General features: G+C 39.2%; 1 protein-coding gene across 3 annotated transcripts in view; it reads right to left on the bottom strand.

The window, feature by feature from the left end:
- GPR155 (G protein-coupled receptor 155) overlaps positions 1–17107 on the bottom strand; it is a 43703-nt gene that overhangs the window by 6037 nt on the left and 20559 nt on the right. For all 3 annotated transcript variants that reach the window (XM_055308215.1, XM_055308214.1, XM_055308216.1), the window contains 6 exons: positions 14841–14925; positions 14661–14751; positions 13408–13618; positions 8740–8844; positions 3656–3792; positions 1667–1762 (listed from right to left, as the gene is read on the bottom strand). In XM_055308215.1, coding sequence (XP_055164190.1) covers positions 1667–1762; positions 3656–3792; positions 8740–8844; positions 13408–13618; positions 14661–14751; positions 14841–14925 — 725 coding nt within the window. The remainder of the gene's footprint in view (positions 1–1666; positions 1763–3655; positions 3793–8739; positions 8845–13407; positions 13619–14660; positions 14752–14840; positions 14926–17107) is intronic.

Here is a 17107-nt window from a genome sequence, read left to right as displayed (position 1 = left end):
TTGTCTTTTTTCCCTTTTAAAAAAGATGTTACCTTCTATTGTACTTAAGTATTTATTATTTTTCTGTTAACACTTCAGAAATTATAGAATTATATAGTATCTGATTATAATGAAGTAACTGAACAAACTTTATGTGAGATGAAATTGGCTAGGTGCTTAGGGAAAGGGTTTGAAGGATTTAGGGGTGATGAAGCAAACTGGCATCAGAAGTCACCCAGAGATTGGGACAACTGGGACAGCTTGGGGGGGCAGGAGGTTGGGAACTGCCATTTGTCAGGCTCAGTAGGAAAAGGATCTAAATGCAGGTTGGTGGGAAGTGGGATGGGCAACGTAATATATTGCATGAAGGATCTACCTTTCTTCACCCAAACTAGAAACAACCAAAAAGGAATGATCTTACTATAATACCTATATGGGATGTGGTTGTGGGGGAGGATTTTCTCTCTCTCTCTCTCTCTCTCTCTCTCTCTCTCTCTCTCAACATTTAGGGCATTAGTCATGGGGCATCATTTCACATGCAACATTCCTGGCATGAGCTTCTTTGTTTGTGAAGCGTTCTCAGTCCCAGTCTTGAGGTGACTCAGCCTGGAGTGTCTTTCCTGAATACAAAATGCTGAGTCAGACTATGAGTTTTCAACCTAGTATTTTATACAGAATCACAAAGTGAGGTGGGCATCAAGTAGCTTTGGGATACTCAAGTCTACTTGTAATAATAGGTCACTTCTCTCTCTGGACATAGTCATTTTGCTCCCACAATAATGGTAAAACAAACTGGAAATAGTTCAAGAAATTAATGTTAGGGTACAATGTGTAGGAGTGTTTACTGTTAAATATTAACTGACTCAGTCAATTATTAAAACCAGTGATTTCAAACACAGTATTTTTTTCAACCTGATACTTAATCTGGGGACTAATATTCCCTAATTAAAAAGTAAAGGATTGCAAACAAAATCATATTTTGAACTTTACACAGAAAAATATCTTCCCAATACATAAAATATCACTTATCCTTAAATATCCGTTTTAATAGTGACATTAAACAACAGCAACTATTCTATTAGATTTTCATGGAATTTTAGTTTCTAATTTTTAAACCTGAGAATGATAACGTCTACTTTGTAAGTATTCTTGCGATGTTTAAGTAAGATGACTAATGTAAAATGCTTAATAATGGCTGGCATATACTAGGAGGCCCTCAAAGTATGGTAACTACAATCCTTGGCCAAAATTTATTTATCTACCACATGATTTTCTAAAAATGATTTAAGTACCTGTTGTCCAAGAAACACTGAAATGAAATGATGTTCAATTTAAGTGACTAAACTAAAGGCTCAGAGAAGGTAGGTCTTTTTCCCAAAGTGACTTCTTATGACCATCACAAAGTTTAAAAAGAAGCTGGAACATCTTGTCCCTGCTTAAATAATCACTCTTCATTTTAAAACCAAAGCAAAAAACGACTTGGTATTTCTGACTGAAACACTCCGCGTGCATTCTGATGACTTGAGCCAACATGGAGACCAACAGCTGTCAGCTGTCACGCTAGCAGCTGGCAAACCAACTAAACCCTTTTGATTCAAAAGAAAACAACAAGATCCGCACGGCTACCCCCCCAAACAGCCCATCCAGGAAAATAAAAAAGCTCTCAAAATTCCCAGGAAATAAATACCTGGCCAAAGTTAAACACAGCACAGAAAAACTGTAACTCGACATAGAGTCTTCCAGGTTCTTGGTTGAATAGCCACCATAAACAACTGGAAAGATTCTGGGAAGGAAGGTGAAAATAGTGTTTTAAAATGAAGCTAGCTAAATCATTTCTCTCCACCCAGAACACAGTACAATAACTTATCTGCTTAATAATTAGGCAGAAAAAGACTAAAAGGAAAAACACCGAGAGAATATGGAGGCTTTGTCTTTTGAACAAGAGGTTTCAACCTCTCCTTTTGACAGATGTCATTCAAACAGCAATTAATTTGATCAGACTTGAAGCAAGAAGACATGCGCCATAATACAGAAGCTTACATAATACATCAGGACTGCCGACTAGCCTAAGACAGGACTGATTTTAAAATTAGTTCTACACAATGAAAACAATCACATCACTAAGCAGCAGTTCTTGGCAGCATTTCTTACTTTTTGATTTTTGTTCTTAAATAGCAGCTAAAATGGTGCTGGTTGATAGTATTCTATGTAACGAGCATCCCCATGTAAAAAAGTTCCTTTATAGGTTATTTGGCCTATCTCCCATCTCTAGGCAAGTTACGCCTGAACCATCTCAAAGAATTATATAATAATAACTGATAATTCACAAAAGAGGACATAAAACTAATTAAAAAAAAACCCCGTAATCAGGGAAATGCATTGGAAAAATAAAGTGCTATATTTCACTTATAAAATTATCAAATTTTGGGCAGCCCTGGTGGCACAGCGGTTTAGCTCCGCCTGCAGTCCGGGGTATGATCCTGGAGACTTGGGATCGAGTCCCACATCGGGCTCCCTGCATGGAGCCTGCTTCTCCCTCTGCCTGTGTCTCTGCCTTTCTCTTTCTCTCTCTCTGTGTCTCTCATTAATAAATAAAACTTTTCAAAAAAATAAATTAAATAAAATCATCAAATTTTAAAATTTATAATGTTCAGTACTGGTGAGAGTACTTTTACAAACCTATACTACTCCTTCAGAAAACAATTTAGTAGAATGCATCCAAAGGCACAGAAATATTTATACTCTCTGATCCAGATTTCCCAACTTTGAGAATCTATCATATGGAAATATTGCATGGAGATGTTTATTTAAGCATTTTGAAAAACTAGGAATAATCATCCATTAGAAAGTGGTTGAGTAAATTATAATGTATCTCCTCTATAGTTTATTGAGGAGCCATTTAAAGTAACAGTTATGAACGACTATGTAGCAAGCAACACGAAAATGGATGACATAAGTGACAAAACAGGGTATCAATCTGTATGACAATTAGAACCATGAAAAATGTATTTAAAATAGAAGGCAGCAATTTTATAACTATCTATTGTATGAAGTGGTTGTGTTATTTTCAAAATGAAAAATTCTTTTTAAAAGTTTATTTATCTGAGGAATATCTTCTGTGAGACCACGTGGGCATTTATCTACCAAGGTCAGTCACAGAAGGAATACATTTGAATAAGCGGCTCTGCGCATGTGTGGAGAAATACCTGGTCTTACCAAATAAATTCTAGGTTCAGAGAATAGAGCAAGTAAGTGACTCTAAGCAAAATAGGCTATTGGGGCAGCTAGGCAACAGAGTGCTGTGAATTCTTCATTCCCTCTTCTCTTTTTAAATATTTAACTTATTTATTCACGAGACACACAGAGAGGAAGGCAGAGACATAGGTAGAGGGAGAAGCAGGCTCCCTGTGGGGAGCCCGATGTGGGACTCCATCCAGGACCCTGAGGTCATGACCCGAGCCAAAGGCAGAAGCTCAATCACTGAGCCACCCAGGTGTCCCTCTTTATTCCCTTTTCTCCCCAGAACAGCTCAAGATCAGGATTCAGGTTGGCCTAGTTGCCACCCCCAACCCCCACCCCGGAAGCAGCAACCAAGTTTCTCCCAGATGCTTGAATCAAATCTTTGCCAAACATTTAAGGAAATGGCCCTAAAACAAAAATCAGAAGAAACATTTACAGCAAACAGGCCAATAATGAGAAGTAAACACAGCAACACATGTCGAGTCAGTTGCTGGTCTCCACTCTGTAGATACTGCTCCTCTTCCTGGACTAACATGCAGCTCTGGGAGTTACAGCGACTCACACAATGATCATCTATAAGACAGTAAGTACAACAATTTGTAATCAGAGCTTTTTATTTGAATGCATTTTAAATTTATAATGACTTTCTAAGCAAAACCAGCACATATGCACATTCAGCTCAGCATCAGTATATTATTTTAGATGAAATCTGAGGAAGGCTCCTTCCTGTGGTCTCACAAGAGTTCTACTTGTCAAGTGTTTTCATCCAAAAAAATACAAGTAGGATGCAATAGTTCCCTTCTACACTATTCAATATATATATATATATATATATATATATATATATATATATATATATATTTAAGACCGTGTTTACTATATATGCTTATAGAATTTTTCCACACCAAGATATACACAAATACTTTTTATTAAAGTAGGATCATATTACAGAGACAATTTGGCAGTCTTTTTTTTTTTTTTTTAACTTACCAACACTGGGTACTTCCCTCATGCCATTAGCTGTTATTATAGCCATTAACTATATATTACAAATATATATATCTTAATTTCTTTTTTATTTTTATTATTATTTTTTAAGATTTTATTTATTTATTCACGAGAGACACAGGGAGAGAGAGAGGCAGAGACACAGGCAGAGGGAGAAGCAGGCTCCATGCAGGGAGCCCGACAGGGGACTCGATCCCGGGTCTCCAGGATCAGACCCTGGGCTGAAGGCGGTGCTAAACCACTGAGCCACCTGGGCTGCCCTTAATTTCTTTTTTAAAAACTAAATTAATAACTCATGTTTCATCTATAACAAATCTACATACTGGTCACAGATACCCCAGTTTGGCCAACTGTAACACAAATTTATTACTCCCCACTGCCTTTCATTAAAGAGTTTAAAATCTGCCTTAGAAAAGGCCTTCAAGGGCAGCCCGGGTGGCTCAGTGGTTTAGTGCCACCTTTGGCCCAGGGCCCGATCCTGGAGTCCTGGGATTGAGTCCCACGTCGGGCTCCCTGCATGGAGCCTGCTTCTCCTTCTGCCTGTGTCTCTGCCTCTCTCTCTCTGTGTCTCATGAATAAATAAATAAAATCTTAAAAAAAAATCAAATAAAAGCTATTATACACCACTCTGTTCACATGCAGAACCAAGTCCAAATCACAGGTATGAGCCTTCTCTGGCCTGGAGTAGATGGGAGGGGCCTCTCCCGAGAAACCTTCATTCTCCTGCCTCAGCTCCACAACATATATAGCCTCAAAAGCAGGGGGCAAACATTTTTTACCAAATGGATGTCTAGTTTAAAATTTTTTTTTAAATTTTTTTAAAATTTATTTACGATAGTCATACAGAGAGAGAGAGAGGCAGAGACACAGGCAGAGGGAGAAGCAGGCTCCATGCACCAGGAGCCTTACGTGGGATTCGATCCCGGGTCTCCAGGATCGCGCCCTGGGCCAAAGGCAGGCGCCAAACCGCTGCGCCACCCAGGGATCCCCTGGATGTCTAGTTTAACGTATAGTCTGACTTTAAAAAGTAAAAGATGAAAATTACAATTTTATAGGTCTCAGCCCTTAAGGTAACAATAAAAGTTTGTATTTCTGAGAGTTGCTTTCCAGAAAAGGACATATGCAGTCATTAACCATGGTCTAACATTACGGCTAACGGCATGGGGGGTGTGCAGTGCTGCTAAGTGAAAAGAAAGCAGGCTGCCAAACTGTCTCTGTAGTGTGATCCTACCTCAATAAAAATTATTTGTATATATTTTGGTGTAGAAAAGTTCAATGAGTTACATGTATAATAAATCCAGCCTTAAAAAACTATGTACAGATATTACAAAAATGGATAAAAATACATTTTATTATCTTTCATTTGCCTTTTTCACACATTGCATATTGATGTTGCCTTTGTGCTGTGCCAGTGTTTTGAGGATGAGGAATTAATTATATTGCTAAATTCTAAAAATTCTCACTTATTCATGGTTTGATTCCCTTCAGCCTGTCTTTATTTTAGGCTTAGGAATGACACTAAGTTACATGAATAGATGAAGTCCATATACAATGGCTTTCTTTGTATATGGATTTCATCTTTATAATTTTTGCAAAATAGGATCAGAAAATCTAAGAAGCTCCTATAGAAGAATTTTCAGAAATCAGCATTACTCATGAAGAAAATGACAGATAAGAAAAGCATAACATAATTTTCAGAGAAAAAATATTAAATTACACATTGAATTTGTCGACAGACTTTCCTGTTAGGTGCACTGTGTAGGGAGAAAACATAAGGAGGAAATCCTTGGGAATTTTGATGTAAAGAAACATTAGTTCAGGACAGTGGCATACAAAAAGTGAAAGGCAGTTTAACTGAATGCCAAATGGGGTTTCCCAGCGGAAAGTCAGTGAAGGCCCAACATCTGATATATTTTCACTTCTTTCTACAGAAATGTGAATTCTACTATTCAAGATTCATTCTTAGCAGATAGCAGCCAAATATAAACCCCGTTTGACTGATAACACCACTACTACTGCAACTGCATGTTTAATGAGCATTTACTACGTATTCCCCACACTGTGCTAAGTGATTTGCATACTTCGTTTTCATAATCCTCACATTTCGTATATAAAAATGAAATGCCTTGGCAACAATGCAGTTGACATATGCTTTATCATGAAGATGACTTTCAGGGGTTTCCCTTTCTAACCTGATTACAAATGAGCATAATCAACTAAAGTACATTGCAATTTCACATAAGTGTGTCCAGTTGTTTTAAATAATTTGAGTTCCACTGTGTGTGCATGAGGATGGTCTGAGATGGTGACGCAGGAAGACCCTGAACTCATCTCCCTCAGACACACCAAACCCACCACTATATATGGAATCACTCCCACCTAAAAAGAACTGAAAACTGGCTGAACAGCTTCCTCCACAACAATGGGAAAAATGGCCACATAGAGCCAGGTAGGAAAGCCAGAAATGCCGTCCCACCACAAAGCTCACTCTGGGCACTGTGACACAGGATAGGGAAGGATCTGACAGGCCTAGAACTCTCTGGGGAGTGAGGGTTTGTGCTCCACATCAGGCACCCAAGCCTTGGGACCTGCACCAGAGAGATGAGGCCCCAAAAAAGTCTGGCTTTGGAAACATGGGGCTTACGTCCAGGGGACCCCAGGGCTATGGGGATCTGAGATACTCCTTTTGAGGGCTCATGCGTGGACTCACCCAACTGGGGAAGCAGCAAAAAGGCAGCAGTTTGAGAGGTGACTGGATTATATGTGAAGGAGATTCAAGTGCTAATCTTAAAGATTCACTGGACTTTTCCTTGCAGGGGGAGCTGCTGGAGAGTGCCAATTGTTGCACTCCCTCTCCCTTGCTGGGGCAGGCAGGTGTATGCAAATGTAACAGGGCTAAAACCAAGGCATGTCCATCCCAGAAAGCTCTTCTCCAGCCTTGCTAAAATTGCAGGTGTGCCCTGCCCCGAATGCTCTTTCACTGGACAGGCATGCCCTACACTCAACACTCTTCTCACAACCTTGCTAAAGCTGGTGGGTGAACTCAGTCCACATGGAGGACACTCTACTGCCTGGTTCTGGTGGCCGAGGAGGCTTGGGCTTCTGGGCTCCACTGTCTGTAACAACTGGGAAGATAGTTCTGGACAGGATACCATACCCTGGGCAATACACAGATAGCAAACTGAAGTATACCCCCAGGGTGCCCATGAAAAAGACCCATTTAATTGTCCAGGAGCTTTAACCTGAGGGATGAGCTGCAGGCTTTCCCCACCTCTACAGGTTACAGAAGCACTCTCAGAGGATGCAGGCAGGGAGGCACCAACTGTGCGTACCCCACCCCAACCCGGGCCTTGTTGCAGCTCACTGGTATCTCCCAGAAAGGATCGTTTACACTTGTCTGAAGCCCTGATTCTTGGCAATTGTCACCCAGGGGATACCTTCAGATCTCCTGGACTAGAGGTCAGCAGGATCTAGGACCATAGTCCAGCAGGATTGTATATATTTATGTACTTTAAAAGCTGCTGCCTGAGGATCTGGCTTCCCAGTCAGCCTGAATCTAGGTCCCTCCCTTTGGATGGGCCCTAACACACTCCCAACAACTGGAACTATCAAGAAAAAATCAGGCTACTTAGATAATCACAAAGGGTCTAGAGACAACCAAGAGCTAGGGCAAGGCGGTTATCAGAGAACGGGGTTAGGGGGAGGGTGAAAAGAGTGAAGGGGGTCAATTGTATGGTCACGGATGGCAACTAGACTTATTGTGGTGATCATTGTGTAATGTTTACAAATATTGAATTTTTATGTTATATACCTTACACTAATATAATGTCACATACCAATTCTAGGTCAAATAAACAGATAACCTGAAATTCAGACCACAAATGTAATTCAGTCTCTTACCCTATATGTCAAAGGTTATTACTTTCAACGTTTTTTCTTGTTTTATATGAAAGAATATATTTAAAAAATATAAATTCAAAATATAATTAAGCACCAATTGGTTCTGGCCCTGGGGGAAATGATTGGGGGAAAAGTCTCAGCTGCTAAAATAAGAAAAAAGCCTAAAAGATTGGTGTTTGGGGCAAACTTCTCAGAATTACCACATGGGTTAAATCTATTGGAAAATATGTGTTTAATAGTACCAATTACTATATTTTATTATTATTATCATTATTAGTATTTTAAGTAGGCTCCATGTCCAGTATGGAGCCCAACTCAGGGTTTGAACTCATAACCCTGACACTAATACTCGAGCTGAGATCAAGAGTCAGGTATTTAACTGAGCCACCCAGGTTCCCCGAACTTTATTTTTTATTTTTTATTTTTTTTAACTTTAGTTTTTAAAAGGAGTACTCTATGCACAATTGTTATCTTAGTAGCACTTTTCCCTATCTTATTTGAAAATACATAAGCACTGCAGCTTCAATGAAATCCTAAGCTGAAATCTTTTAAGGTATAAGGAGAGGAATCTTCTGTTCCTTTGGCCCATCCTCATAGCCTGGAGGCACTTACTTTTCTCAAACGAAGGAGTCACAAGCCCACTGGTGCTTGTGTTTGCTACTGGCTCAGTGGATTGGCAGTGTAATCCGCCATTTCCCATGGAGCAGGAGCAGCAACCTATATAAATGAAACAACATAGGAGATTAAGGCCCAACCACAACAAAACAGACAACTTCAAGAGATGCCAAACAAAACAACCTCAAATCAAACCAAACAACCAACCCACTAATACACACACACAAATTTCCCATGCTGTCACAATGGGAATGTTTTTACATGATGTCTATTGAGAAGATTTTACATGTGTTTACAAGGAAGCTAACATTTAAAGAGCAGCAGACAAAGGACCGGCTCCTTTATGTATTGTCTCCTCATTGCATGAGACAAGGAAGAGTGTTTTTATTCATGCTAGTTACCACTGTGCTTTGAGACTAAGAATTTGAACACTTTCTTCAAATACGGGTTTTATTTCATCACTCCTTAAAAACATGCATTAATGCTCTATTGTTTACTGTAGTTAATTCAAACTCCTTGGCCTGAACTCGAAAGCTCTCAAGGACTTGGCTCCTCTCTCCCTATCCAACCACCCCAACTATCCAACAAGGCCTCTCTCTTCTTTCAGGACAATTCTTTAGTGTCCTCCACGAATCCCATGCCTCTTTGGGTCTGCAGACTTAGTTAGACATGCGTGGGATTCCCACTCTTGTTAATTCTTTGAAATCCTTGCTTCCTTTTTGTTCAGTCCAAGACTTGCCTCTTTCAAGAAAGTGTTTCTTGCTAGTCTAGAAAATGCAGTACAGAAAATTCTATTCTTTTGTCTTTTCAAATATATACTGCTAAAAATCTCTCTCTGCTTTATAGGTAGATTGGTTTACAGAAGTCGCACTGAGACATCTGCTATAAAGCTGCAGTTATTCCTCTACATAGTCAGAGAATGCATTCAGTGTCCTTTAAACATTTCACACATATAAGACATGATACTCCTCGACATGGATTCTGTTTTTTTTTTTTTTTTGACATGGACTCTAATAGAATAATAACTTCAGTGATAAACTGTATTGAAATTTAATATGCTACAGAGAAAGGAATAATGCCTAGGCTGAAACTTTCATTGATAATATGATTTAAATCTTCAGCAGTGTTCTTAACAGAAAAAGATTTCAAAGTATAAAAATTATAGCCTATAATAAGCTATTACAAGTGTCTTACTAAATTTAAGATAATGACGCTATCTCAAGGTTAAAATGGAACCACAGAATGATAGAAGAGAAAATACAGAGATCATCTGGCTCAGCCCACCTATCTTCAGAAACTTGGAAGACTTAATTCAGCTAAGATGAAATTGTTCAGAAAACAGATATGAAGCCAGCGCATTCCGATGACATACATACAGGGCATGCATGCGAATGCACACACACACATGATTACAGCCACCATGAGAAGTGCTATGGCAGTTTTTATCTTCTAACATAAGAGGGATAACTAGCCTGTTAGCTTTTTCTTCTATAAATAAACTTTTGATCTCATATTAAAATACGTTAATTTCCCTTTCAATCATAATTCCATACTTATAACATGCACAAGTCATGGGTCTCTGACAAATGTGTAGCAAGGGATAGAGGTGAGTCAACTGTTTTGGAAAGAGATTTGGGGAGGCCAGGTTGGACATCCAATGTGTTACATGTTAACACTACTAGTGAAGCAGAAGAGAGCAGGATTTGAGGAAGGAGAATAACCACACAGATCTTCCCCCCTAGCAACATGGGTCAGTAGGGATATAAACAAGTACTTTGCTATGGCAATTTGCAGGGTAGCTTCAGAAAATCATGGTGTAACTTATCCAGCCGGGCATCTGCCCATCCATTTAACAAATATTACTGAACACTGAAAATAAGACTGATGTGGGGCACCTGAGTGGCTCAGTGGTTGAGCATCTGCCTTCGGCTCAGGTTGTGACCCTGGGGTCCTGGGATCCAGTCCCACATCGGGCTTCCCACAGGGAGCCTGCTTCTCCCTCTGCCTATATCTCTGCCTCTCTCTGTGTCTCTCATGAATACATAAATAAAATCTTTAAAAAATAAAAAATAAAATAAAAGCAATTATAAAACAGTGAGATGTGACGAGAGGAAAAAAGAAACACTGCAGAGGATTTCCTGTGGAACCAAGCAATAGCTGTCCTTTGGCTCTTTATTTATTTACATTACAGGACAAGCTAGTTTTCCTGTTGGAGATAATGATGACTGAGTTTAAAGAACATCAACGGTGCACTTTATTTGTTATTTTTAAAATACAGATAGAGGAGTGCCTGGGTGGCTCAGTCAGTTGAGCAACCGGCTCTATTTCAGCTCAGGTAATGATCTCAGGGTTGTGAGATGGAGCCCCATGCCAGGCTCAGTGCTTAGGGAGGAGTCTGCTTGAGATTCTTTCCCTCTCCCTGCACAACCCCCCCCTGCCCCCCCGTATGTGCTTGCTCTCTCACACTGTCTCTCTCAAAATAAATAAATCTTTAAAAATAAAATACAGGTAGCGGTGGCAGCACGAGGCTCTGGGCTTAAGACACTTTGTTTTGTGTTCCCCACACACATTATCAGGCCTTCTGTTGTCAGTTCTAAAACACTCATGGGGGACGAAGACACAAAGAGCCAGCCAGAGTGGTATGCTACAGGATCCTTTATAGGATCATTCTAGGTGTCCACAGGGGAAGTGAGGAGGAAGAGGGTGCTGGGCAGGATCAGAAAAGTATTCCAGACTTAGGGAAAGCAACTTTTAAAATTTTAGTGAAAACATCATAAGTAACATGCTTGAACCTCCATTTTAAAAGGGAAAATGTTGGGGGAGCCCGGTGGCTCAGCGGTTTAGCGCCACCTTCAGTCCAGGGCGTGATCCTGGAGACCTGGGATTGAGTCCCACATCAGGCTCCCTGCATGGAGCCTGCTTCTCCCTCTGCCTGTGTCTCTGCCTCTCTCTCTCTCTCTCCCTCCCTCTGTGTGTGTGTGTGTGTGTGTCTCATGAATAAATAAATAAAATCTTTAAAAAAATAAAAAAATAAAAGGGAAAATGTTGAAGAGGGCTCAAAAGAATGAATTTCTGAATGCTTAAAAATGAAAAATGAGCGAGGACCATTAATAATATGAACTAAAGGAGTCCTGACAGAAACAGGGATGGGATGGTCTATGTCAGGAGTTGGCAACCTACAGTCCTATGTGGTAGGACCCTATTGTCCCATGAGGTAAGGATCATCAGCGTCAGATATGGAAATTGAGGCAGAGGGAACTTGCTCAAATCACGGAGCAGTAAGCAGTAATTAAGTAACTCCAAATCAATGAGTCAGGATCTGAATCCAGGAAGTCAGGCTCCAGTCTCCACTTTTAGCCGCTGTGCTCTATACTTCCAGGCTGGGATGGAGGAAGGGAGGGTGTGAGGAGGAGGCAATATGAAATGGTAAGATTTGTGGGATCTTCTTCTTTTTAAGACAAAGATAGTTAAACTTTTCAAATCTTTCTCTTTTTTTAAAATCATTTACTTCTTTTTTTTTAAATTTTTATTTATTTTATGATAGTCACAGAGAGAGAGAGAGAGAGAGAGAGAGAGAGGCAGAGACATAGGCAGAGGGAGAAGCAGGCTCCATGCACCGGGAGCCCGACGTGGGATTCGATCCGGGGTCTCCAGAATCGCGCCCTGGGCCAAAGGCAGGCGCCAAACCGCTGCGCCACCCAGGGATCCCTAAAATCATTTACTTCTTACTGATATTTACAATTAACAGTTTTGAGATAGTCATCCCTCTTCTCCAGAAAGTCTCTGAACAAAACAGGCATAGACTTCCTGGCAAAATGTTTTCGGTCCATGAAATCTCCACATCCACCAGTGAATCCAAAATGCACACTCTATTGTTGAGTTCCCTTCCTGAATTGAAGCCAATCCCACAACAATTGTTAACACTTTTTACCAACTTACTAGTTAGGAACATATTTGCACTTACAGGATTGGAAAACATTTTCTGTAAAAGACCAGATGAGGCTTTGCAGACCCCCGGGTCTCTGGTGAATGACTTAACCCTACCAACATAGTCTGAAAGCAGCCAGACGCAATACATAAATGTATGAGCCCAAGTAGGTTCTCAACATCATGAAAATTGAAATTTAAAGTTCATATAACTTCCAAATGTCACAAAATATTTTTTTAGAAATTTTTCTTCAAGGCTTTAAAAATGTATAAACTAGTCTTAGCTCTGGGGCCATATAAGAGCAGGTGATGGCTCAGATTTGGCCTGTAGACTATAGTTTGTCGATGCCTGACTATTAATTCTGCCAAAACAGGCCTTCAGCTCACTTGGTTGATGGTGCTCACCTGAGACAATATTGTCAGATTAGCATGTGTTTGAAGTGCCTTCTTTCCCTACAAAGGGACGTCCTTCAGTTGTCACTTTCTCCTAAACTCTCAGGTCCAAAGCCATTTTAGGATTTAACATAAGATTATTCACATAAGATTATTCTCACCAAAGATTTATGAAGTCAACTCTAAAGAAGAACTTGCAAGCTCTTTCTATTACTATTATTCAAGTCCCTCACTTGACAAATACACGTGATATTCAAGATAGTTCAAGGAAATTCCCCGAAGCCAAACATTTACGAGACATGCTATACAGGCATGTAAGAGTTTCTTTATATGTAAGGATCATACCTGTTTCTGGGATAGAACTTGTAAAAGGTTCCGGTTCATTTACTGGCACTGAACTCTCCTCAAAAGCGGCGTTCCCAGGCTCTGCTGCTTTGTCATTCTGAGACTGGTCGAAACCTTCATAACGTCCTGCTTGGGTGGTGCGGTTCATACACATGAGTGAGATGCCAGCTATCACAATGCTGCAGAACAGGGTGACTGCTGTGATGATCATCTGCCAACATCGCAAAAAGACATTAGGCCACTTTTCACAATCCCAGCTCGATAATCTTAGTAGAGTAGCTTAAGGGAACTGCTGTTTGGTGGGAAATGCATTATCTCCACAGCTATAAATGCTCCCGAACGGTGGTTCTCAAGAAAGAGTAAGAGTATGAAAGGCATGTAAGTTACTTGAAGAGAAATCAGGATTTGCTTGGAATCATACGACTTCTAGATGCTTCTTTCACTATACACCAATGTCATTGGTTTCCTCTATAAGGAGTCTGAAGGACTGCTTACAGACCTTTTTTATTTCAAAGTTTTTCCTTGCTTTAATATGCAGTTCAACCATACTCCAACTAGAGACTCTGCAATGGTAATAATATTAAACATAAATAATTCTGGCTAATACTAATTGAGTACTAACATATGCCAGCACTAGTCGAAGTCTTTTATATGTATAATCTTATTTATTCTCATGACAACCCAATAACATTCAAAATTATAAAACAGAAAAAAGAGGATAAGAAATAAAAATCTTTTGAAGGTTTTTTTTTTTTTTTTTTAAACACACATGTTTGGGTCCTACCCCTAGAGAATTCTGATCAGCTGAGACACTACAGCTTCTTAAGCACACTTTTCCCCAGACACTTACTATTCTGAAATTTATATTTATAATAGGATTGAAAGTCAAGAACATGGCTTTTATTATTACTGCTAACTCATTAAATATCTTTAAATTAATCGCTCTTCCAGTAGAGGAAGCATAATTCATAAGTTTTCCCTCCTGTATTATTTCTTTACTCACTTATTGGGTTTAAGAAGACCCGATAAGTCTCAAGCATTTGGAAATCCTCAGCTAAAAATGAATATAGATCTATAAAATCTTTACCACATTTTGAGGTGTGACTTAAAGTGATATAGGATCACCAGTGGGATATGCAATAAATTGGAACAGATTTTTAAATCTGTTCTTCTAAATGTAAGTATAGCAGAACCTAGGAACAAACTAAAGAGAGATGTTCCCAAGAACTGAACTGTCAATAAACTCTTCTTACCTGCTCCTTTCCATAAAAGAAAGCTGAGTCAATGCTATCTCCATTATGTTTTCCAGTTATCAGAAGAACACCAACAAGGAGAGCAGGAATTCTGTAATAAGGTTTAGAGAGAGAAAGAGAGGATGAATAGTAACTGAATATATGGAAAACATGTAAGCAAACAGAAAACTATCAACTTACCCCCAGCCAGATATGATGATGATTCCAACAGGAATTTGTACACTCTCTCTCTTTTTCAAAAGAAACAAAGAAATTGCCAGAAGGCCTAGGAACAAGAGATAGATATTGAAAGGTCAATAATGATTCTCGATGTTGGTCAGACCTCATAGAACTTTAACCAAGCTTATTTCAATGGCAGTCTATGGTTTTGGCCCTAGAATTTACTCTTTCCAAATAAATGCTGTCCCCAATATTTTGAAGCAAGTTTGACTCAAAGTCATTCATGTTTTCCCTCCTGTATTATTTCTTTACTCATATCTCCTTGTTTTATACATGAGGATGTCTTCAAAGGCCCAAATCAGTTTATTCTTTGGTCTGATGTGTTAGGAATCTAAGTATATTTGTTAAAAAAAAATCCAACTGGATACAGAGCAAGTCTAAAAAATAAGAACATCCTCATTTGCTGGTGCCGAGAAAGTATAGGCAATTCTTACCCAGGTTTAATTTTTGGAAAATGCCTCAAGTCTAAATGACAGAACTTAATACAAATATAATGTGAACTTTACACAGATATTTAAAAACTTTTGAGGGCTTCTTATACCTTAAACCCAATTATTCATACAAGTAATATCTTATTTAATAAATTCTACAGAGTTACAGAATCTTAGAACTTCAGAGTTGGAAGGGATCACTTTTAAATTAACACCTTCATTTAATAGATATGGAAACAAGGGTTTGCCCAAGCCACATAGCCAGCAGAGGGCAGAGCAGGACTACAAACCCAACCTGATTCAAGGTAAGTCCAACTCTCAGTGTTTCTAAGACTCGGAACCATGGCTCCCTCGGGTTCTTGAGACCTATTCTGCAGGATCTGGAAATCTCTATGAGAAATCCTAAGTCTATTGGTACATTTTCAATGATAATCATCTAGATGCCTATCTTATAACCAAAGCACAGTCTCATGATCTCAGAGCTAACATTTGGTTTTACATTAAGTTTGAGCCAAGTGAGGGCCAAATGATATCATAACACACTGTCCACGTGAAGGTTCTGTGGTAGTTTGAAGAGAGAAAAGCAGTGAGATGAACCAGGTCCTAAGCCCACACCTGAAAGTAAAGGCAAACCAGGCAAAAAAAAAAAAAAAAAAAAAAAAAAAAAAAAAAAAATCCTACCCAGAGAAAGGAGTTCCATTTTACATTTCAAGGTTGTGATTCAGATTATGTCATGTCAGTGAACGATGCTAATCAGAATTACTGAGTTTCTAATTGGGACTCTCATCTGTGAATCTGCTTCAGTTTTAAAGTTGTGTATTAGCTGTATATGAGGAATTCATACCCAGACCTAGGATTGGACAGATTAAGTAACACTGTGCTAGAATAATACAAATCAACACCAAGGCTCTTGAGAATTGTTTTTCATTGCAGGGAACCCACACCTTACTCAAGTTCAAGAGGCACTTAACTACCACTGCTCCTTCCTAAATATATTTGTGCACTCTACAGTTCTAGGATTTCAAAGTGCCAGGGAAATAAGGTACACAACGGTGTGCCAATTGTTCCAGTAGTGAGGGCACTCTTTAAAGTTCTTGCTTTATGAAAAGACTGACAGACAAATAGGCCCAGGCTAGCCCTGGATCTCTCTTGGGTTGCTGGTGGAAGCGGTGAGAGTTCCTGCCTGAATCAGTTAAACTCTTTCGGCCACATTTAACTCACTTGAAAAATAAAGGATGTGAACTACACCAGTGTTTCCAAAGTGTAGAGACTATAGGTGGTATAAGGGTGTTTATTTTAACATGTGCGTGAAAAACTAGCACACGAACCCTGGGATTTTATTAATATAAGGCTCGATTTATTAAAATAAAAAAAGTGAGTAAATTTCTGGGGAAAAATTAAAAAAAAAAGGACAAGTGGTACACAGATACGGCAAAAATTGTGAGGACCGTATGCGAACGAGCGAAACTAAAAATGGCTGAATAGGATGATTTAAAATGACACTGTAAGTCTAAAATTCTGTTTTAGCATAATAAGCTCAAGGTTAAAGAGTACCTTCATTGGGATCCAGGAATTCAGAACAAGGGCTCCAGATAGATTTTGGCATGTGTGCTTAAAGAGGATTTCAGGGATCCTTGGGGATTTTTGATACACTGATCTACTGGCTGCTCTCCTATTCATATGATCAATTTAGCCTTGATAAGCCTAAGTATTAGAGATCAGGTTATCCATGTGTATTTGGAAATAAAAGTCTTCAAGCTCTTTTACTTGACATCTCATGAGAACTCTTATGCTATG

The sequence above is a fragment of the Nyctereutes procyonoides genome, unplaced genomic scaffold, assembly GCF_905146905.1.
Source record: "Nyctereutes procyonoides isolate TBG_1078 unplaced genomic scaffold, NYPRO_anot_genome, whole genome shotgun sequence".
Taxonomy (NCBI): domain Eukaryota; kingdom Metazoa; phylum Chordata; class Mammalia; order Carnivora; family Canidae; genus Nyctereutes; species Nyctereutes procyonoides.
The sequence above is the reverse complement of the archived record's forward strand: the minus strand, read 5'-3'. Positions and strand labels throughout refer to the sequence as shown.